General features: G+C 53.4%; 1 protein-coding gene across 1 annotated transcript; it reads left to right on the forward strand.

The window, feature by feature from the left end:
* The first annotated feature begins 949 nt into the window (after window positions 1-949).
* On the forward strand, window positions 950-23,140 carry SEMA4D (semaphorin 4D). The gene is made up of 14 exons (XM_065878908.1): window positions 950-1,055; window positions 2,463-2,608; window positions 5,454-5,516; window positions 7,264-7,362; window positions 10,499-10,592; window positions 11,241-11,354; window positions 12,164-12,315; window positions 13,351-13,526; window positions 13,609-13,765; window positions 14,764-14,986; window positions 15,773-15,888; window positions 21,038-21,210; window positions 21,299-21,342; window positions 22,212-23,140. The coding sequence occupies exons 1-14, from the start codon at window positions 950-952 to the stop codon at window positions 23,138-23,140; spliced, it is 2,592 nt and encodes an 863-aa protein (XP_065734980.1).
* The last annotated feature ends 468 nt before the right edge of the window (window positions 23,141-23,608 follow it).

A 23,608-nucleotide genomic window follows, 5' to 3' on the forward strand; every position in this document is an offset into this window, starting at 1 on the left:
AGATCAGAGGCCGTGACCAGTTTCCATGACATGCCGACTTTTGCGGTGAGGCTGGAGGAGCGAGGCCATTGGGGTGGCCCTGTCCCCTGCAGGAGGTCAGCTCCTCCTGCACGACCAGGACATGTGTGCGTGCATGTGTATGTGTCTGTATGCATGTGCGTCTGTAGGCATGCATATCTGTATGCGTACATACGTGTGTGCTTGCACATACGCCTGTGTGTGTGTCTGTGTGTGTACTCTCACATTTCAGCCTCCGTGCAGCTCTCCGGTCTTTAGTTCTGGCTGTCGTCCTCGATGAGTATTACAGGAATTGGGAAGCCAGAGTCTCTGAGGGAAACTGAAACCCCGGTTCTGTTCCCTACCTTCCCATCGCATTACCAGCTGGACACAGTGCCCGCACAGGGAGGAAGCTGGGCAGCCAGGCAGGCATTTGTCTCCCTGGTCTGGGTCCCTGTGTCTGTCCTGCGTTCCGGACCCACCTGAGGACCAGGAAGCCCTGACTCCTGTAACTCTGGGATACGGTGTCTGTGTGGGGCTGTCCCCACAGGAAGCCCTCTGTGTCTCCACCACTCTCTTCTCCTCAGCAGACAGAGTCTGTGTCTGGGGATGTGGTGAGAGCAGAGCCGTGGGGAGATACTGAGCAAACAGAAAGCAGGCGTTATTACGACACATCCTGACTCGTAACCCTTCATTTTCACTTTCTTCCAGGATTTCTTCGGAGGGCTGTAGAGAAGCACGCTGTTTAAGAACCAGGTGGCCTTTGACATTTGCAGTGGTGAGAGCAGCTCGACCTCACCCAGAGTGCTGAGAAATGCGGGGCCTCAGGGCTTGCGCCGCCCACCAGCTCCAGGCTGCCCTGCAGCTCTGAGCAGCGACCACCCTGACACCCACTGTGGGCTCGCCTGCCCGCGGGCATTTGCTGCTGAAGTCCCCACTGTGGCCCCAGCCGATGAGGATGTGCGCCCCCGTCGGGGGGCTGCTCACCGCCCTCGCAGTGGTGTTTGGGACAGCGGTGGCGTTTGCACCCATACCTAGGATCACCTGGGAGCACAGAGGTGAGGGCAGAACCGTGTCAGGCGCTGGTGGCATCTGAAGGGAATGGCCACCCTGCTCCCTGCTCGTGGTGTTGAGATGCACAGGTGCCCTTTGCTCTGCTGGATCTGGCCTCCTGGCACTTGCGTGTGGGCAGACAGCCTGCACCGCCGCTTCTGGGGAGATGGTCCGATAACTGGAAACACTCGCAGGGCTTGTTCTTGGCCTACTGATTTGGCTTCTAAATCGGGGCGGGGTGGGGGGGGGGCCCTGGAAGGATGTTTATCTTCCTTGTGCCTGATGACGTTTGGTGTGCACTGCCTGAGCACAAACCACACCAAGTAGTATCAATATTTTGAGGATGTTTAATTATGTGTAGCTGAGCTTCAGGCCAGTTGTTTTCATTTGCTATTTATTAGTTTCTCTTTTGTTTATTTCCTCGTTTGGGAGCTGTGTCTTAGGAACCGTCCGCTCCAGTCTCTCAGGCTCAGTGGTCCTGAGCGAGGTGTGCTTGCAGGGCTGGAGCTGTCTTGTGCAGAATTCCAGGCAGTGTGTGTGCTGGGAGAGCCTCTATCCTGTGTGCATCTTTCTTCAACAGTGGGAAATTAGAAGAGCAGAAGTGTGACCACCTAACCCTTCTATAAAATCAGAGCTTGGTGACAGATGGAAAGCCAAGTTTAAAATTGACTCTGAGATGGTCAAAAGGAAGAAATGGCTCCTTAAGAAATAGTGTCAATACATGTATATTACTCCTAAATAGCTCATCCTTAAATTCCTCATATTCCTAAATAGCTTTTGATGCAATTACCAAATAAGTGAAAAAGTCATTTGTTTCTCTGCTTTTTAAGTTTGTGGTGGTTATATCCTTGGAAAATGCTTGGGTTAAGGGGTGTAATCACTGAAATAGATTTTTTTAAAGGCTTTGAGGTAAATGATTTTTTTCTGAATAAGAAAATCCTACATAGTTATATTCTCTATAAACCTCACTTGTGGATGATTAAATACACATAGACAAGAGTTTGATGGGAGGGAGAGGGAACCACAGTGGTCAGCAGTTTGAGGTGTCTGGCCTGCAGTCTCCTTGGAGGTCACAAGGTTACACTGCGAAGAGGTCACGCTGCCTGAAGGTCATGTTCCTAGGAGGTCACGCTGCCGGGTTTGGAACTCAGCTGGGCTGGAGGGAGCAGAGCAGGACGGAAGTCAGGGCACAGCACTGGTAGAGCACAGTGGCTCTGGGGCCTCACACTTGGTGGCAGCCTCCACCCAAAGGTGCCTGAGTTCTGGCCTCGGCTGGGGCCTGTCCAGCTGTGGCAGCAGACCCATGCATGGCCCCAGTGAGACAGCCACGCACTAAAAGGAGACCAGATGCTCAGGGTGTGTCCAAGCTCAGAAATACCTAATACGTTCTCCCCCCACCCCGCCCTCCCCAGAGGTGCAGCTGATGCAGTTTCACGAGCCGGGCATCTTCAACTACTCGGCCTTGCTGCTGAGTGAGGACAAGGACACCTTGTACGTGGGCGCCCGGGAAGCCGTGTTTGCCTTGAACGCACACAATATCTCCAAGAAGCAACATGAGGTATGGTGTGGGCTCCTCACTCCCCTGCTGTCTGGGCCACACACCCTTTCCAGTGTTTTCTCCTCAGATCCACACACCGGCCTCCTCCTGGGATGTCGGGCCCTCTCTTGGCTGTGGAGCCCGCTTACCCTAGTGGCCAGCCCCACGGACGTCCTGTGTGTCTAGCGAGCAGCCTTCCTGTCCACCAGGGCTGAGGGCCCTGTCATCCTGAAGCTTCTTTCCCGCCCTGTGTCTACCAAGCCCCATCTCAGGGTGTCCCCTGGCAGCCTCCGTCCTCCCCAGGCTGGCAGTTCACCCAGGGGTCACCCTCTTTTTATCTTGGATTTTTGAACATTTTATTACGGAAAATCTCAGGCACACACGGGAGCAGAGGGAGTGATATGATGAACCCTGTACCCGTCGAGGCTCCTGCAGGCCGGGGCTTCACCCCCATCCTCCCATCCACGTCTTCCTCCTCTGCTCCCTCTGGGAGGCTTTGCAAATCCCAAACACATGTTCTTCATCTGCACATGTTTCCCTGATCATCTCCTAAAGGAAGGGACTCCTTTTTTCAAAATAACCAAACTATCGTTATTGCATCCCCCAAATTAATTTCATCAAATAGTGTTCAAATTTCACGGACTCTCTCATAAATGATGTTTGACTATTCAGTTTGATCGGGTTGAACTCAGGCCGTCTGTGTGGCCAGGCACTCTGTCTGTCGTGGAGTCTCCATTCCTAGGAGCCGCCCTGGGTCTACTTGGCTGGGAGAGCCACTCACGATCCTGTCTGGCCCCCAGCCCCAGTCTGGCTCCTGTGAGAGGCCGGACCCTCCACCCAGGCGGGCGTCCTCCTCCTGGCCCTTGACCATCGCAGTCTGGAGCACGTCAAGGGTTGCAGAATGGGACGTCCCGCCTCTACCTTTCCTTCTCCATCTGTGAGCTGGAATACTGTCTGTGACGGGGAAATGCCCGTTGCCAGCCATTCACATCTCCCGAGGCCAGTTCCTTTGGACATGGCAGGATCAGTGCTTGAAATCTTCGCCTTTATTTACTAGTTTTCCAAATAATGAGTAAGTTCTCCCCAAAGGGAGACAGTGGGTTTTTGGACTGTTTTTGGTTTTTTAGTATGACCATGACTCGTGGATTTAAACGTGTTTGAAGTGCCTCAAGCCATTGTAACCAATGCTCGGACTGTCCCCTCCTGGCCTCTGGCAGCCTCTCCTCTGCTCCTGAATCCTTAGACACCACCCTAGTGGTTGGTGTAATTTTCTGGTTCTCTGGAATCAAGCCAGCCCATGCTCACCTTGTGCCTTTTCTGCCCCAGATCTCTTATTTTTTTGTTTCATTTTGTGTTAGTCTCCAGAGTCAGGCATAGTACTTAATTTCTGTTTCATGTAAACGAGATTCTGGTTATTACCCCGTGAAAATAAAGTGTTTGGAACAGTAGGCACTTAGAGCAGAGGGTTGCCAAGGGCCTGCCCTGCTCAGCCCCTAGTCCCTGTGTTCATTGAATCCCCTTCCTCTGAGCCTTACTCTCCTTTCCAACAACTCAGGCTAACACTGCCTTTCAGAATCTCGTCTTGGAGCATCGTGGTTCCACCGTGTGCTTGTGCCGACCCTGCAGGCACTCAGTCAGAGCCCCCGTTGCTCTGTTAATGCCATCACTGTGGGTAACCGAGAGGCTTTAGGCTCTGTAGACGTAAAAGAGGGGGAAAAAGTGAAAGGACTACAGCCAAGCTTCAGTGAAAACGCCATGATCAAGGGCCTGTCAGAGTTCGTGCTCCTGTGTCCTTATGCACTGCCTGTAGATAATGATGAAATTGTCTACATTTTAATTTCTAAAGGAAGTTGCTATTGGAAATGGGACTTTGTTCTGCTTTCACGTGTCCTGATTAGCACTTCCATTTCTCTGAAAACACATTGCTAGGGGATTCACTTCACTGCCATGGAGAAGCACCGTGTACTTCCTGACCTCTGAGTGCCCGACGGCCAGCTTTGATTCTCTGGGAGGAAATATATTTTGGCATCAATCCTGGAATATCACACGGGCAGATGGGGCATCTTGGGGACAGTGAGGCAGGAGCGTGGGAGCCTTCTGTGATGCAGCGCTGTTGCTCCCTGTCCTCTGGAGGGTGCGGGGCTGAGGCATCTGCCAGCCTGGCTCGTCCACCTGGTGTGGAAGAAGCAGGAGCACAGATCTCAGCGGGAAGACATCTGACCTGAGGGAGCCCCGTGGCTTCATCGCTTTCACCTGCTACCGTCACATAAAATTTAAAGCATCATAACCCTGCTGTTCCACTGATAAAGTAAACGTCAAGACATTTTACTAGACTCAAGAATCAGTTTTGAAGGGATGAGAAAACCCACTTGATGTTTGAAAATGCCTGCAGTTTAGGGAATTCCCTGGCAGTGCAGTGGTTAGGATTCTGCGCTTCCACTGCAGGGGGCACGGGTTCAATCCCTAGTCAGGGAACTAAAGTTCCACATGCCACGCAGTGCGACCAAAAAAAAAAAAAGAAAAGAAAATGCCTGCAATTTATTTTTTTGATAAATAATTGAATCCTCCCCACTTTCAGTCATTTAATTTATGCAGTTTTTTTCAGTGAATAGCAGTCATCTGGGAGCCGCCTTCCAGGCCCCCTGGCTGCAGCATGAGGATCACAGAACTTTCATGAAGCCCCGTTGCTCACGGGTCCCAGCGTCTGCTCTCTGAGCCTCACTTTGCAATCTGAGATATTAATGTCTTGGGAAATACCTGTGCTCTAAACACCACCATGTGCTTTGTAAACTGTATGTTTTTTATACCAGTATCTCCTTCTAAAGGGGGAACATGCACTGAAATGGACTCTCGTTTTTCCTCACAGGCATATTGGAAGGTCTCGGAAGATAAAAAAGCAAAATGCGCGGAAAAGGGGAAATCAAAACAGGTAATTTCTTTTGCAAGCTTCAGAGCCCACCCAGGCCTGTCTTACTTGTTTGACTCTCCCGAACGCCCCGACTTCTGTGGTGCAGCCCAGGCAGGTTGCCCCGCCCTCAGGATGCTGCCAGGCTTGCTCACGTCATCGCGACTCATCCTGCAGGTTACCTCCCTGTTCCCAAGTGGCGAGCCTGGGGCTCTCAGTGCAAGTGCCAAACATACTAGGCTTTAGAAAATTACTTTAAAGTTTATCTGAATTGAATTTATTCAAATGGCCTGAAACTTTGACTACAGAAAACGATGTCTGGTGCCTGCTGGCCTAAAGGTGTACAGTGCAGGGTTCATGCCTTCCCTGAGCCCCAGTGGCCTGGAGGGGTTGCTGTAGGATTTCTGGATTGTTGGCAGCATCTGTGCCTTGAGATACTGCTCCTTCGCTAGGAGATACTGGGCATCTCAGCGTGGTGGCCATCCGGGAAGCGCTGGGCTGAGTGTCCATCCATCTCCCTCCAGAGCTCTAGGTTATGGCTACCACCCACTTGGGCTACCCTGCCCCTAAATGGTGCTGGGCCGATTTTGGAGTCTTGGAATACAAGCGCCCCGTCTTCCTTGGTAGTTGGTTAAGACAGCTGAGTTATAGTCAATTTCAGTAGTTGTTGGCTAATTTCAAAGCAATTAAAATAAAATAAAAAAAAAAACAGAAAAAATGTTTTGGCTAAACTTTTTTAGCAAAGTACTAAACACTTTCACCAAAGTCACTAAATTCGAAATGAGGGAAAATGCAGGCATTGGGTTGTAATAACAGGTGTCGCAGGGAGTTGTCTTAGAGCTAAATTAGAACAGGCACTTTGGCCAGCCCCACGTGGAGGCCATACAGCGGACAAGGGTCCCTCCCAGTTCTTTCAGGGACGATGAATTACTTCCAACCAGTTTCAAAACAATCGCGGCAAAAAAAAAAAAAAAAAAAAAACCTTTCCCAAGTGGAGATAATTTCAGATGCTAGCACATATAATCCAAGTACATTTCAGCCTAAAATAGTGGGTGGGTTCTTCAGTGGCATCTGGTTTTCCTGCAGGGCCTTTCTGATGTGGAGCCGGCTCAGAGCCCCTCATTAGTCCTGCCTCTCCCCTGAGCTAGGCGGGCCGGACACACCCCTCTCCTGAGAAGCACTGCTTCCAGTTGCACACATTGGGGCGTCGAGGGTGGGGTCCCCCAGAGAAAGGGAAGGTGGAGGGAACTCTGCACAGCACACACCCCCTCAGGCCTGCCAACACAATGAATGGTCTGTGTGTTCAGTGAGAGTGAATGCGTGTTTCCCTGTGCCAGGTGTCCAGTAAGGTTTGAGGTCAGCTTTCATTGCTTTTTGGCTGATACACTTTGGCCGAGTATAAATCAGTGACTGAGGTGAAATCTGTTTGGCACTTGACAGCGGCCTGTGGACCCTGCAGAGGCAGAAGCAGTCTGGCCAGCTGCAGACTTAGGTTTGTGCAGGGGTGGAGCCAGGTCTCTGGGAGCCTGCTCCCACCGTGCCAGGCAGGGCAGGGCTAGCCTGTGCAGATGGATGGCACCTGAGGCCCGAGGTGGAAGGGTGGCAGTGAATTCACAGTCGGATTGGTCATCAGTGAGCTGTGAGGAGCTGCTGTCGGGCGTGTACTTGGCTGGTTTGTGCTCTGCAGCGAGCAGGTTGGACAGCTGGGATCATGGAGGCCGTCCGGTGGAGCCTGCACGGTGGCTGACCCGTGCGTTTCTCTTCCTTGTAGACAGAATGCCTTAACTACATCCGAGTGCTGCAGCCCCTCAGCGCCAGTGCCCTTTACGTGTGCGGGACCAACGCGTTCCAGCCAGCCTGTGACCACCTGGTAAGGCCGCGCAGGTCCCCTGGTCAGTAGTTAAAGCAGCGTGTGGGGCTCAAGGCAGCAGCAAGTGGTCTCCACTCTGCAGTTTGGGAGGATTTTCTCCTGCCAGCTGTGTGGGGATGGGGGTGGCCCATGGCTCCGCAGAAGGCCTCTGCCCACTCACCGGCCTCCTTTAAGCCTTCCAGTCTGTAAACCGCCATGATTGAGGGCATGGCTGGGTGCAGGACTTACAGGACCGCTGGCCCATAGTGCAGAGCGGGCAGTGGGGGGACCTTCTGGGAAGGCCAGTGTTGACAGAGAGGAAGCATCAATGTGCCCTGATCTTGCCTATTTCTCCTTGTCACATTCTGTATTTTGCGAGGGAGCCCTGGCTATGACATGGGCCCTGGTCAAGTAGAAAACTCAGGACTTCTGCTCTTGGATCCCTTGTTCTTGGTTCATATATGTTACGGACTAAGTGTTTGTGTCTCCCCAAATTCCATATGTTGAAGCCCTAATTCTCCAAATGTGATGGTATTTGGAGATGCAGCCCATGAGGAGGTAATTAAGGTTAAACGAGGTCATGAAGCCGGGGTCCTGATAGGATGATGACCTTATAAGAAGAGGAAGAGACACCAGAGCTCTCGAGCTCTCTCCCTCTGTCACGTGAGGTCACAGCAAGAAGGTGGCTGTCCGCAAGCCAGGAAGAGGTTTCTCACCAGGAACTAGCCATGCTGGCACCCTGATCTCGGACTTCCAGCCTCCAGAACCATGAGGCAGGAACATGTGTGGTTGCAGCTCCCCCGACCCCTGTCTGTGGTCGTCATGGCAGCCCGGGCTCACTACAACGGTGTCTGCTGCTCTGGTCTTGGGGCATCACGTTCAGTGTTGGCTGTTGGAGTACGAGTTGCCCACTGATAGACAGTTCTGGAATTCTTCCCTCTGAGGAGTGACAACACAGTGCCAGTTTGCTGAGCGGTTAGAGAAGCAGGACCCATCTCCGTCACCTGCATCATGTCCTTGACTCTCCTTGAGCCTCGTCAGTAGGGTCCTTTGGAGAGGGCCCCCCACTCTTACACCGCCCTCCCACCACTCCTGATTCCCTTGCTGACGGTAGCCGGAAGGAGAGAGCGGATTAGACAGCAGCATCTCTCTGGGAGATACTCTTTTTATTCAGATAATCTGATGAGCCATTTATAACAACCACAAAGAGGGAGGAGTGTTTTAAATGCACTTGAGGATCGATAATGAAGTACATTTCCTCGTGTTTGTCCCTATTTAGTGAGTAACTGTCAAGTGTGAAGTATGCTAAAATGGAAAGCTTAGTTTGCTAGAACCCTAAATTCATTGGAATTAAAAAAATGTTTTCCAAGCTTGAGTCGGAGATACATGACAGGACAAAGTATGGGCGAAGTAAGGACCTGCTTCGAAAACCTTGTATCCGCACACAGACCCCTGGGGTGGGGTCCATACATAGGGTGGGTCTGCCGGGCTGTCTGTGTCCACAGACTCTGGTGACAGAGGTTGGGATCGGGGTAGGGGGTGCCTCTTGGTGTTGAGATCTTCAGTCCTCATAGACTTAGTTTCTTTTTCCTTAGGTCACATTAGTCATATTAGAAACATTTTGCACGTGAAAGGATTTCCTGGCTAAACTCTATAGTTAGAAGCTTAAGGTATGGAATTTAAACTTAAATTCCATGGGCATGTCAGTTGTTGAGGTAAGGGAATCATATGTTTCATTTCAATCTAGACCTATATTTTTTCCCAATATTTAAAAAAAATTTCAAGCCGACAGAAAAGTTGATCACACACACATGTTCTAACTACACAGATTGCATGGTTGGGAGCGTCCGTATGTGTGCACAGGTGTGAGCACACCCATGACCCCTAAATGCTGTCACATGCCTCAGAATAATGACATTTTCCTACAATAATGCCAGGTTTGTCATTATATCTAAAGAGATATCATTAGAGATATGATATCTCTAATGTCATCTAACCTCCAGCCCCTGTTCAGATTTCCCCAAACATCTTCTTGAAATGCAGTCAGTGAATCACATCAAGTGGGGTGCACTGTCACCCCAGTTCATACCTCCTAACCTACGAGGTGAAAAGTCTGTATATTGTTTCTACCAGCCTGTTAGAAATGTAACTGCATCTTTCCCGTGCCCCTGAGCCCTCTCTGCTCCGTCTGTGACATGTTTCCCTCGCTCTGACAGACAGCAGGGCTGCCCACCCACCCATCACAGTTTGGGTGTCTGTCTTCTTAAGCTTCGCCGGGCTTTCAGGTGGAAAATGGTACCGCACTTTCATTGCCTTGTGCTTCCTGGGTTGCTGGCAGCTCAGGCATCCTTTCTTGTCTGTGCTGCCGGATAGGTTTCTTCTTCTCTAACTTGCTGTGCTTTGACTGTTTTCCTCCTGGAAATGCTTTATTACTCATTTGTACAAGCTTCTTGTATATTCAGGGATGGAGATGCCTCATCTGTCATTTTGCAGGCATTTCCCCCGCTTTGTCACTGTCGATTTCTGTCTCATTCTTCTGTGGACAGACGCTTCCCAGTGCTTTGTGTACTGCATCTGTCCATTTTTTCCCTTACTTGGCTTTGGGCTGTCTTGTCAGGTGAGGAGAGATTATCCCAAGACTGAAATTGTCACCCATACTTTCTGTTAGTGCAGCACGGTTCCGTTTTTAATATTTAGATCATCGATCCACCTGGAGTGTGTTTCGATGGGTGGAATGAGGTAGAGATTCTGTTCCTTTTTTCCTGTTATCTGTTTATTGGATAGCCTGGTCCCCCGCTGCTTTGAAGGCGTCTTTGTTGATATTAAAGTTCTGCACGTGGCCTTCCAGTCCCTTCCGGAGCACATCCTGTGTTTGGTTCTCCCTGGCTGTTCTACAACCCTAGAGCCATCAGCATTGCCGTCTCTGTCCTATAGGAGAGTCAACTGAGGCTCCAAGATCTGGAGGCGCTCTCGAGGGTGTCAGAGGGTGCCAAGGCACCAGTGTCCAGACCTGGGACCAGGTGGTAGACCGTGCATGTGCTCTCTCCTCTGTCCCCCCATAAGAGTGAGTCTGTAAATTAAATGGTCCCACAAAGACATATTATGACTACAGAAGTTCAGACATTTTATGGCACTCTTTCTTTTCATTCAATTATAGAACTTAACATCCTTTAAATTTCTGGGCAAAAATGAAGATGGCAAAGGAAGGTGTCCCTTTGACCCAGCACAAAGCTACACGTCCGTCATGGTTGGTGAGTCCTGCTCTCAGGGTCTGTCCCTGGCTTAGCTCTGCTGGACCTCCAGGAGGTCCCGTTCCTCCTCCTCCACAGGGGTCTCCCTCTGCTTCGTTCCCATATTCAGTATCCTCACAGAAGGTACAGGAGCCTCTGCACAGACCCGCTGATACAAGCTTTTGAATTCATTGTTCAGTAGGATAACCAGCCACCTTCACAGTCCTCAGGTTAGATTTGTAGGAAGAGATTATCTTATATCTGTCATTTGTGCAAATCATCTGGATTACTCGGCCACGCTGAGTTAACGCTCCTGTTCGAGGAACGTTTGTGACTGAGCCATGACCTGCCTTGGAACGGCCTTGTACACCCAAGGCGAGCAGGCCAGGAGCCTTATGTGCACCCACTGTTGTGTTTGTTATTTTACTGGATGCAGGAGTTACTTGCGTTGTGTTACTTATTGCCCCTGACAGTTTAACATGGAGCCTAAAATTACCCATGTCAAAGAAACAAAACAGAAGACTCAGGAAGCAGAAACATGCGCCCAGAAGCAGGGCGATAGTCTCTCCGCTTCCTGGGAGGACTTGTGTTAGCTTGGGAGGAGAATGTGGTGCTGAGCGTCTGTCCCCAACACGAGTGTTGATTCCCTTTTCCTCTTTCCGCCCAAAGATGGAGAGCTTTATTCTGGGACGTCATATAACTTTTTGGGAAGCGAACCCATCATCTCCCGAAATTCTTCCCACAGTCCTCTGAGAACAGAGTATGCAATTCCTTGGCTTAACGGTAAGAAGCAGGTGGCATCATGGAAGGTGTGTTTCTGCTCGGGGAGGCTTCCTCGCCGGCAGAGCCCTCACTCTAGTTCTCCTTTTGCTGGTTCCCAGCCTCACAGGAGGGCATCTGCGGCTCACCCTCCTCCGTCCCGGGGCTCGCGTCAGCCCCAGTGTAGGAGGGGCGCTTCTGGAACTGCTGGGAGCTCCACAGCCAGCATCCACGGGCTTCTTTGCTTTCTTCTCTGCTAAGAGAGCGCTATTTCAAGCCTGCCTTTACCCCTTCTGGAAAACGGATCTGGGAGGCTCAGAATGGCGAGCTCAGGCTCGTTACATCAGCATGTGATATTATACCATTATCTCTGGACATCATGTGTCCATGTTGGATTCACGGTCCAGATGGCTCACAGAGATGCTCACAGGGGACTTTTCTCGTGGGCATCGGCCAGCCAACCAGAGCCTTGGGGCACCTGGATCTGGTGGTCAGCAGTTTGTCTCTTTTAGGCACATGCTGTTTAAACTGGCAAATGCATATCTTCCAGTGGGTCTCCAGGCTATGGTGGGATCAAGCTCCCTGGGGCCCCCAGGCTGCCTGCCAGTTGGGAGGCCCAGTCCTCAGTTGTTGGGCTGGACCGGGAGGCTGTGCTTCAGAACCCCCATCTCGGGCATCTCCTTAGGCCAAGGAGGGCAAGATGGGCACCGTCACCATTCCCGGGCCCTGGCATTTGTTTGGGGGTGTGGTGTGGACACCCTCCCACATCCTCGATAGGGGGTGCCCGGGCCCTCGGTGCGCACAGGCATAACCAGAGCGTCTGTTCCCTGCAGAGCCCAGCTTCGTGTTTGCTGACGTGATAGGAGAGAGCCCGGAGGGCGGGGACGGCGGGGATGACAAGGTCTACTTCTTCTTCACGGAGGTGTCTGTGGAGTACGAGTTCGTCTTCAAGCTGATGATCCCACGGGTAGCGAGGGTCTGCAAGGTAAGCCCAGCACCCCCTCTTCTCTTTGGTCCCAGCCCTCAGTGAGAGCGTGTTGCCTAGGCTCCACACTTCCTCCGAGATGTCCATTTCCTGATCACTTTATTCTTCCACGCTACAGATGTCAGTGTGGACAGGCCGAGGGCTCGGGCCTCTGTCCTCCCTGCGGGCCTCCCTGGAGACCACAGGGGCGCCCGCCCCGTGTGTGACGATGACTGTCCTCAGGGCTCTGATCTTAACACACCTCCCTCAAACCTCCCCCAGTTTAAAAAAGTTAGTTTTTCTATACTGTGTTAACCAAATTCTGTTGGAATTGGGGTTTTTCCATTCCAACATAAAGATGAGGAGGGGTGCATTTTCACTGTGTCCAGAATAAGTGAGGATACGTCGATTTCATATTCTGCATCCAATTGTAAGAGTTTTGGTATTTCTCTCCAGACCAAGTCATGTCAGGGGTGTTTCACGATTGCTGCTTGGTGGGCAGTTCACTGAAAAGTGTTTTGGAGGACCTGGCAGGACCAGAGCACCTCAGCAGATAACTTGGGGGCTGGAAGGAAGTGAAGATTTGACCTCCCACAAGGAGCGCCTTTTGGGGGAGACCACGCGTACACACATTGGCTTGAGACAGATTGGGGAGCCTGTGCGTCCACCAGCCCCTGTCTCTGCCAGTCACTCGTGGACGGGTCGTGAGTCTGGAGATGCACATGAGCCAAAGGGCCAAAGCAGTGAACATGTGCAAGGATGGCGGGGGTCTGCTGCATGACACAGAGTGTGGGCAGAGTCGAACAGTTGTTCTAGCTGCAGTTGGGAGACTGGTCGTCGAGAGGGTTTTGTTCGTTTGGTTTTGTGCTTCAATCGATGACCCGAGCTGGCACGAAGGGAGTTGCTGGCGTCACTAGTAGTCTGCAGCCAGCTTTCCTTTTCAGCCTTGGCTTCCTTTCATTCAAGCAGAGCTGCTCTGGGCCCAAGCACATCACTTATCACCTGCTAAGGGGGAAGTCTGCCCTCCTCCTACCACGCGTGTCTTTGGGGTTACAGGGGGATCAGGGCGGCCTGAGGACCTTACAGAAGAAGTGGACCTCCTTCCTGAAGGCCAGGCTGATCTGCTCCCGGCCGGACAGCAACCTCGTCTTCAACGTGCTGCGAGACATCTTTGTCCTCAGGTCTCCCGGCCTGAAGGAGCCCATGTTCTATGGGGTCTTCACCCCACAGCTGTGAGTGCCTGGGTGGGTGGGTTGGGGGTGTTTTCACTGCGCTCCCCGATTCAGGGCAGTCACGTCGCCCCCTCCTCCCCAGGAACAACGTGGGGCTCTCGGCCGTGTGCGCCTACAACCTGTCCACAGCCGAGGCAGTCTTCTCCCGTGGGAAGTACATGCAGAGCGCCACGGTGGAGCAGTCGCACACCAAGTGGGTGCGCTACAACGGGGCCGTGCCCACACCACGGCCCGGGGCGGTAAGTGGACCGGGCTCTCTCCACGGGGAACGGGCGTCCACCCGGGACTGGGAAGGGCCGTGGGCACACTCTCCTTTTCCTGGCTTCTTCTCATCGGTGTGTTGTGTAACAGCTGTGGCTACAAACTGCCCGAACAAGAAAGCTCTTCTGGCTGGCACCAGCTGTTCTGTGGGATTAACGTTGCGTAATAAAATTAGAGCGTTTTCATTTTCTGTTTCTTGCAGAGAAACACACGATTTCTTAGCAAAGGGACGAGCGATACTCTCCATTTGTTAATATGAGTCACATTTTTTTTTCTCCTAAAAGTAGTGAATTTTATGTAGAAAACAGTGTGGGTGTCTAGGCCGATGCGGCTGCATCCGTTTATTACGTGACTGGTGAGCTGGGCCGTGTACATGGCCCATGGTGGGGTTGTGACCTGGGAGAGTGGCCTGGTGCTTGGAGCTCACTCCCCCAGGATGGTCCCCCTCTCTGGGGTACGTCTCTGCTAACACAGGTCAGTTCCTTTCATGCATATCTTTAAGCAAAAGGTGTTCACCTGTGGTTGTGAATTTTGGTTTACGCACATCAAGAACTAGGACGGAAAAAAGAATCCTTTGTGCTCTTGACCTTTATGCTATTTATATTTAGAATTGGACTATTTTTAGCTATTTTTCGAGGCTTCTCTTCTGGGAGAGATGTGGAATGATAAGTGTGTATTTTTCAATTTCAGAAGTGTGATATGCTTTTTTCATTTATGAATGGATGAAAATTACTTCATTGACTATGTATCATGAGACACAGTTGTGTCTTGTGGACAAAAAGACAGTTGCATTTCCTCCCTGCTTTATAACTGTGTCTTCAGATTCCTGGGTAAAGATCACCTCAGTGTTTCCATTTTTTCAAGAAATCCACTGTGTAGTCCTAAGTTCGTCACCTCGGGGAAGCCTCCCCTCTTGTGCGGAGCGCGCGCCATGTGCCCGTGCACCCCGCAGTAACGGGTGGTCTGCTCCCTTCAGTGCATCAACCGGGAGGCGCGTGCAGCCAACTTCTCCAGCTCCCTCAACCTACCAGACAAGACTCTGCAGTTTGTCAAAGACCACCCTCTGATGGATGACTCCGTGACCCCGATAGACAATAGGCCCCGGCTGATCAAGAGTGACGTGAACTACACGCAGATCGTGGTGGACAGGACCCGGGCCCTGGATGGGACGGTCCATGACGTCATGTTTGTCAGCACAGGTGGGTCCTGGGCCCTGGGTAAGAACGTGGGTGAGTCCAGCTAATTTCTGCCGCCCGGAGCCAGCATCTCCCCCAGGTGCCTGAGTGGTTTGTTAGGGCGTGGAAGCGTTTCTGAGAAGTCACCACACCTGGATGGCTTCAGATCTCTGTGACCATCAGAACACCTGGGGCGCTGGTTAAAAATGCGAGTCCTGGCCCAGATCTAGAAATTCAGGTGTGGTGGGTCTGGGCGGTGCAAAGGGAGGCTGCTGAGAGCCGGCACATGGGCACGTCCTGCTTCCCTGCCTGACACCTGTCCTGACCTGCCGTGGGAGACACACCTTTCCTGGTGGTCCGTAGACTCCGACACAAGTCTTCTGGAATGGTCTTGGTAGCCAGGCACAGCAGCAGCTGGCGGGCTCTGTGGTCAGCTCTGGGTGCTGCCCAGCCACCAGCCTCCCCTGCCTGGGGCTCCTGGCACAAGGATGGCACCCTCAGAGGCCAGTGCAGCCCAAGAACCATGTTACGTTTGTTTGGAGGACACAGTGTCGACTACTCTGATGAGGGGTATTGAAGTCAACAAAGGGCTGTTTATTTTTCAGATAAAAATGGGATAGCCCATGTCAGTCCAGTTGTTTATTTTGCTGATGGCTTTTCCTTTTCCGTGTCTAATGCAAAAACATCTGTTTCTAAGCCTCCCACTGGGGGAAGGAGTGGGAGGCAGAAGGGTGACCGTTGGCTGCGTGGCTGACAGTGCCAGCACCGTCCTCTCCTCCTGGGGAGTAACCTGCAGCTTTGAACTTGCAGACCGGGGTGCCCTGCACAAAGCCATCAGCCTTGAGAACAACGTCCACATCATCGAGGAGACACAGCTCTTCCAGGACTTTGAGCCTGTCCAGACCCTGCTGCTGTCCTCCAAGAAGGTAAAGTGACTGGGTGGCCGGCTGGATGGCCCCACGTCTCGGTGCCCACAGGCTGGGTCGGGCTGCGCCAGGCAGGCCCCGTCGTCCATCTGGCCTAGAGGAGCCGACCTTCAGGCTCTTATAGAAAGTCCTTCCATGAGCTGTGGGGTATGGGGTGGAGGGAAGGCAAACTGTGTCCTAAAAGTTGCAGAACCTCACTGAGTTGTTGGGACCAATGTACGATGCTGTCCGGGGGGGCTCACTGGCCTGTGAAAACACTTCTTGTGCCGGAACTTGGTGAGGGTAAGACCCAGTTGGCGGGGGTGCCCTCCGTGCACCTTCCTCATCTGCACAGAAAAGCGTCCTCTTAGTAACGACACGCTGTGTCTGTAAAGCCCCGTTTCATGAGGCGCTGTCTCTTTCACCAGGGCCAGCCTGCTTTGTCCGTAAAGGGCCAAGAGTGAATGTTGTAGGCTCTGATGCCCGTGCTATTGCAGTTTGAGAGCAGCTGTGGGCAGTCCGGAAGCAAGTGAGCCCTGTTATGTTCTACCAAATCCTCATTTACAGGCACTGAGCTTTGCAGTTCGTGGAATTTTCATGTCACAAAATATTATTATTTTGATTTTTCTTCAACCGTTTGAAAATGTGAGACCCGCTATTAGTTGATGGGCTGTATAGAAACAGCCAGCAGGCTGGATTTGCCCTGTGGTCCACAGGCTGTCCCCTGCTGTACATCCAAAGTGGCCTTTGGGAAGTGTGCCACCCGGTTTACAGCCGGGGTGGGGAGTGAAGAGCAGAGCTCAGGCCGGGCACCGGGTGACCTCGTCCACGTCCTGGCTCCAGATGCGTGACTGTGAGCCTGGGTGGACCAGTCCTGCCTCGGTTTCCTCATCTATACGGTGAGGGACGGCAGACCCTGGGACTGTCCCAGCCCTGCCCTGTGACTCCCCATGCTGTGACCCCTGGGCTGACAGGCTCTGGTCAGCATCAGAAATTGGTAGCCTGGCCATACATCGAATTCCCCTCCACTGCAGGCCCACCCATCGCTTGGCCTCTCCCACCTGCACCCTGTTTGCAAAGCCTTGCTTGGGAGCACCAAGCCAGGCTGTCCTTGCTTCGTATGGCGTCACCCTGTTGCTGAGATTTTCCCTTTTGACCCGTGACACTCCTGCGCCGTCCTCTCTTCACGTTGGAAAGAGGTTGTTCCTCCAGCCCCTCAGAGCATCCTCCCTGCCCTGGCTCCGGGTAGGGGCCTCCACCTGGCTCGTGGGGCCCAGGCTCACTCCTCCCTGGGCTGTGGGCAGTAGGAAGGGGGTCCCGATAGCCAGGCAAGCAAGAAAAGAAGGCAACCTCTTGGTCAGATGCGTATTTGCAAACTCCACACACGGTCCTTTGTCCTCTCCCCGGCTTCATGAGCTTGAGGAGTTGGATCTGGTTTTCAGACTCTTGTAGCAGGGTCACTTCCCCTCTTGGCCGCCGCAGTGTGTGTTTTCTCGCTCCAGTTCTAAAAGGGAAGGAAGACGAAGTAGCCTAATGGGGTTAGGCTACCAGACATCTGTACCTCTCGGGTGGGTGCTTTTGGCCCCCTTTCCCCCAGGCCCACCTGCATCATTGTTGAAACAGGGAAACCCAGGAGCCCTTCTGGCCGCTGACATGTTGCTCAGGTGCTTCAGCCCGGCTGGGGCAAGCACCCTCAAAGCCTCCAGATGGCCTAGTACTCATCAGAACCAAGGCCAGGCCCCCAGTGCAGACAGGGCTCGGCTCTGCTCCACGACATCATTCACAGACCCAGCTGGCCCTGCCATCCTGAACCCAAGTCTTCCAGGGCATGTGGGTGCTGATCCCATGGCAGGGATGGGGGAGGGAGAAGGGAGGGAGGGGGCAGTACCACCTGTGGGAAGTCTGACAGGTGAGTCCTGTGCTCACCTGCCTGAGGTCAGGATTGGTCATGTGGCCGGGGGCTAGCCATGCAGGGAGTGAGTTGCGTGTTCCCATAGGAGCCTCCACTGTGCTGGGATGTGGTTCAGGTGCCCATGGGGTCCCACACCTTCTCCTGGGCTAGTGGGCTCAGGGTGGCTTCAGAATGCTGTCCGTGGTGCCGTGGCAGCAGGAAGCGGCTGTTCGGGGTAAAAAGACACCTGCTCCCCGCTCCCCATTCCCCACCAGCAGCCTCTTCTGGGTCGATCATGCCTGGCTCTCAATGCAGAAAACTGATGAGCAGCTGCCACAGGGCTGGGGGAGCACAGGAAGTGCTCCCAGGGAGGGGGGTCCCTGGTCACTACCTGCTCTCCCCTGACAAGTGCATTTGTTTTTTGTTTTTATTGTGGTAAGTGTACATCATATAGATTGTACCACGTTAATTATTTTTGAGTGTACACTTTAGCACCATTAAGTACATTCACATAGCGCAACCCTCATCCTCACCCATCTCCAGCACTTCATCTTACAAAACTGAAACCCCAAACCCATTAAACACTGACTCCCTGCTTCCTCCCATTCCCCAGCCCCTGGCACCCACCATTCCCCTTCCCGTCTGTGTGTGTTTGACTACTCTAAGAACCTCATGTTGATACAAGTGGAATCCTACAACATTTGTCCTTTTGTGAGTAGCTTATTTCACTCAGCATAATGTCTTAAAGATTCATCCATGTCTGTCCTTCCTTTTCAGGGCTGAATAGTATTCCATCCCACGCATCCACCACATCTGGTTTATTCACCCACTGGTGGACACTTGGGTTGCCTCTCCCCCTGCTGCATGAACAGCCGTGTTCTCCAGTCTCTTGTGCGTACATGGCAGGCATGCTCTGGGCCCATGGAGCAGGCTGAGTGTGGTTTTCCCGGGGACGCTCTTTGATGGTCAGGTGCCACCTGTACAGCAAAGGTGGGAGCTCCTCCAGCTCTGGCCATGTCCACCCACAATCACCCACCTGTGTGCACAGAGACCCAGATGTGGCTGAGAGAGCCTGGTGCTGCAGCTGAGGGCACAGTCACCCAGAGGGTGGGGACCCGCAAGGGGCCAGCAGGAGGGCACCTGGGCACGTGCGTGCTCAGCAGATCTCACAGGTGCTGGATGGTATCCGGCCGCCTTGTTTTCTCTCACGGAAGAGCTGGGGTGAATAGTACAGGGGTCCTGTGGCCCTTCCCCAGCGCGCCTGCCTAACCGAGGAGGCCCGCTGGCACAGCGCCTGCACTCACCTCCACACGCCCAATCCCCACGTTCCCACGAACTGCTTTTTGACTCCAGGGCCCCCCGTGGCCTCCCTCGGTGTCTGTCTGATGGCTCCCGTCTGCCCTCATCTTGGTAACCTTCACACATCTGGAGAGAACTGATCGGCGTTTTGTGGGACGCCCCTCGGTTTGGGCATATCTGATGTTTTCTCACGTTGAAATTGGGGTTGAGCATTTGGGGAGATGACCACTGTCTCGGGGACACGGATTCAATGACTTCTCAGAGTTACTCGGTTTCTCCTTCCACGTTGTCCCCACACCCTGTGGTCAGTGGATCCAGTCCACCTGGTGGGGGGGGTTGGCGGGGAGCTAAGCCCCAGCTCCTGGAAGGAGGAGTTGAAGAGTTTGGGGGCCGTGTTCAGCCCCCACGGTGGCTGACACTTACTTGTGGGTGACCTTGAGGCTACTCAGACACCCGGCTGCCTCTCGCCCACTGACTTGCATGTCCACCATGGGCCTTGCCTGCAGTGCTTGCTGCTGTGGGATATCAAGCCACTTTTCTGTTCCCTTCCTGTCCACATTCGTTGGAATTGGGGAGGCCCTGCCCTGTTGGGGAGCGAGGGCTGGAGGCTGAGCAGGCTGTGGTGTGAGGAGGGTGCATGAGTGTCTGAGCCCTCTCCAGGGCCCCTCCGTAGGACCCCACTGAAGTTGCCCACTTGGCCGGTCTCCCCAGGAAATTTTTCCTCACCTCTGAGCCACATGATCCCAACTGTGATACAGGGTGTCGTCCTGATTCCTTCTTACGAATATGGGCTCACCTGACCTCGTCTGCCCGGGTCTCTGCCGACATGGACAGGCCGGCACTGGGCTTGACTCTCTCTGCCACCTGCCATCACAGTTGGACTCTTTTGCACAGGGGACTGCCCCCTCTTGGCTGTGCTCACACACGGTGGCTCTGTGACCCCTGGGCCTTCAAGGCATCACAGGCCAGGAGATCTGATGTAACGCCAGGGCCTTTGCACTCCAGCCAGACTCTGAAATTAATTCAGAACATGTCCTCAGAGGATAGAGGCTGTGTTTTAAATACTAAGCTCTGTGGAAACTTGGGAATCTTTTGACATTAACCAACGGTTTTTCTAGAGCGTCAGGGTGAGACAGGCTTATCAGCAAAGGAGAGAGAAAATGCCATATGTGAATTGCCAGCCCTGGGTCTGCTTCTAGGCTTCAGGTGGACTCCTTGGGGGAGCCCTCGTTCTAGCTGAGTCCCGTGAGAAAATCAGCCTGCCCCAACTGCCCGTGCGCCAGGCTCCCTACCAGTGCTGCGGGCGCCGGCGGCATCAGCCTGAGGGTGGAGACATCCCAGGCCCAGCATTCCAGAACACGGAGGAGCCTGCTTTGCTCTCTGCTTCTGAGCGTGGCTGTCCATTTCCCCAGCCGCGTTCATTTCTCGTAAATGTAGATGCGTGAGAAATGAATGCCTCCTCACTCATATACTAGAGCTCTGTTCACTCTCCACCTGTGTTCACTGCAGCCCCGCTGGATTCACACACTGACACGGGCCGTCTGTGTGCTGGTGCTCACGTGTTGCACGAGATGGGCTTTGGAGGCTGTGCCCTTTGGCCTCTGGTCTAGTGAGGCTGGGAGGGCAGTCGGGAGTGTCAGGCTAGTGGGTCGTCTTGCACACAGAGGAGGCAGAGGAGGTGCAGAGATGCACTGCTGGTGGGTAGGATGAAGGTGGGTGCTCGGATGGGGGAGGGGAGGGATTTGGACCAAGGCCCAGCACACTCTGAGTTAGCCCGTGGATTCCGTCCGAAATCCACCCGTCTGTCACGATGCTGCAGTGCAGATTTGTCTTGGATCTAATCTGGCCTCGTTCCCCTTCCTCCTCCAGAAGCTCGGGATGAAGCTTTGTCATCACTCCCCATGAGCTAGAGAAGCACCTGGCGCGTTGAGGGCTGCCCCCACCCAGTGCCCACCGTTCTCATCTGTTTCACACCCACAGGGCGGAAGGTTTGTCTATGCCGGTTCCAACTCGGGCGTGGTGCAGGCCCCCGTGGCCTTCTGCGGAAAACATGGCACCTGCGAGGACTGCGTGCTGGCCCGGGATCCCTACTGCGCCTGGAGCCCGGCCGCGGCCGCCTGCGTTGCCCTGTACCAGACCGATGGCCCCAGCAGGTACCAGCCCCACTCCATGCAGGCGCTCCACCCAGCCCCATGGCGTCAAGCGCATGCACTGTGTAACCTGTGCCCGGTTGTCTTGCAGGAGTTTGATTCAGGAAATGAGTGGGGATGCGTCCGCTTGCCCCGGTAAGTTGCTCGTCCTCGCTGCCTTCTCTTCAGGGACGGCCAGGTCACGTAACCATTTCATGATGCTTTGCTGGTGTGGCATTTCGTACATTTTGTTTTTCTTTCTCTACTCGGAACAGAGGTCAAGTAATCTCGTGGCAGACCCCGTGATGTTTCTCTGTCCCTTTTATCACAGAACAGGATGTTGAAGCCACGCAGAGTGTATTTGTTTACTGGAAGGCACTCTCCATCCCAAACTGTGACGTCTGCTCTTGGGATGCATCCTCTCTCTTCTGCTTAGCTTGAGGCGCGTTAAACAAAACCTACACCTCTTGTGAACAGGAGGGAGGAACTCATGAGAGATTAGTCCCCGTTCCCCTCAGGGGATCCCACCCCTGCCAGGAGGTCAGGCAAGTCCCAGCTGAAGGCAGGCGTGCCCTGGGCCCCTACCCTCCCATCCCTAACCCGCTCGCTAGCTGTCATCAGTTAAGACAAGTTTAGGAGGAGGGCACCAAGGCCCACCGATCGGCTAGCACACCCGGCAGCCGTTAGCAGAAGCCCGTTGTTTGATTCAGCACCGCCACCAGAAGGCACAGCTGACCGCTGCCCAGCCTCCCCGGCCTGGGGAGTTTTCTCCTGGGAAATCAGGGTGCAAAACAGGATTTCTTCTGCTCAGAGTTGGCTTCAATTTCTTTGTCCCCAAGGGCTGCCATTGGGGTCTTAATCTTTGCTTTTCTGTCACGCATGTCTTTATCTCCTTGCTGTTCTGGAAGATTCCATGTTGCTCCACAGGGTGAAACTCTTGTGTCCTCTTGTGCGTGTTAACCTAGTTTTGAAAGAAGTATCGAGCAGGGTTGTTGATGCTGTGCACGTTTATTTTGATGTTCCAGATAAAATTAAAGAAAGTTACCTGCAGCATTTTTTCAAGCATGGTGGCACAGCAGAACTCAAATGCTCTCAAAAGTCCAACCTGGCCCGGGTGGTGTGGAAGTTCCAGAATGGCGTGCTCAAGGCTGAAAGCCCCAAGTACAGCCTGGTGGGCAGGAAGAACTTGCTCATCTTCAACCTGTCAGAAGGAGACAGTGGGGTGTACCAGTGCCTGTCTGAGGAGAGGGTCAAGAACAAGACAGTCCTGCAGGTGGTGGCCAAGCACGTTCTGGAGGTCAAGGTGGTCCCTCGAACTCCGGTGGCCTCCACCTCGCCGGTCACACGGACAGAAGGTAGTAGGATCACCTCCAAAGTGTCAGCGGGGCCCACCCAAGGCTCCTTTCCCCAGACCCCAGCCTTGCAGGTCACCACTCCCAGTGCCATCGCCCTGCCCTCCAGCCCCGAGGGGCCCACCAGCATGTCCTGTGAACCAAAGATTGTCATCAACACGGTCCCCCAGGTCCACTCGGAGAAGACAATGTATCTCAAGTCCAGTGACAACCGTCTCCTCATGTTTCTCTTCCTCTTCTTCTTCGTCCTCTTCCTCTGCCTCTTCACCTACAACTGCTATAAGGGCTACTTGCCCGGACAGTGTTTGAAGTTCCGCTCGGCCATGCTCCTCGGGAAGAAGCAGCCCACATCGGACTTCTCGGATTGCGAGCAGAGTGTGAAGGAGACGCTGGTGGAGCAGGGCAGCTTCTCCCAGCAGAACGGGGGGCAGCCCAAGCCAGCCCTGGACACTGGCTATGAGACAGAGCAGGACACCATGGCCAGCAGGCTGCCCACTGACCGAGAGGACTCGCAGAAGATCGACGAGCTCCCGGTCAGAGACCGGCCATTCGACGTCAAGTGCGAGCTGAAGTTCGCCGACTCGGACGCGGACGGGGACTGAGGCGCCCGCTGCTCCCCGGGAGGTCTTTGTGTTGCCAGTTCAGTCCCCCGTCCAGTGCTGCGTAGGTAGCCGTTGTCAGCAAACTTCAGTCTTCTGTGTCTTTTCTCTTGGGTCGCGCTTGTGACTTGGTTTCTCTTTGTCCTTTCGGAAAACGGCGAGCATCGCGGCCGGCCTGCTGGTCGGTGGGGCCCTTGGAGTCATGCCTGCAAGCTTGCCCGAGGGCACTCTGCGGCGGGAAGACGGCCGGGCTGCCACTGGCCCGGGAAGAGTTGGGCCGTGAGCGTCCCCTCCTTGTAGCAGCCACTGAAAGAGAATTTAATTCCAGATTGGAAATGACGTTTTAGTTTATCAGATTGGTAACTTATCGCTTGTTGTCCAGGTTGGCACGAACCTTTTCTTCCACATAATTACTTTTTGGAGTTTTGCTTTAATTATGTTGGCGTGTTGGGTCGTTTATGTTTTAAATTA

The sequence above is a fragment of the Phocoena phocoena genome, chromosome 6 (assembly GCF_963924675.1).
Source record: "Phocoena phocoena chromosome 6, mPhoPho1.1, whole genome shotgun sequence".
Lineage (NCBI taxonomy): Eukaryota > Metazoa > Chordata > Mammalia > Artiodactyla > Phocoenidae > Phocoena > Phocoena phocoena.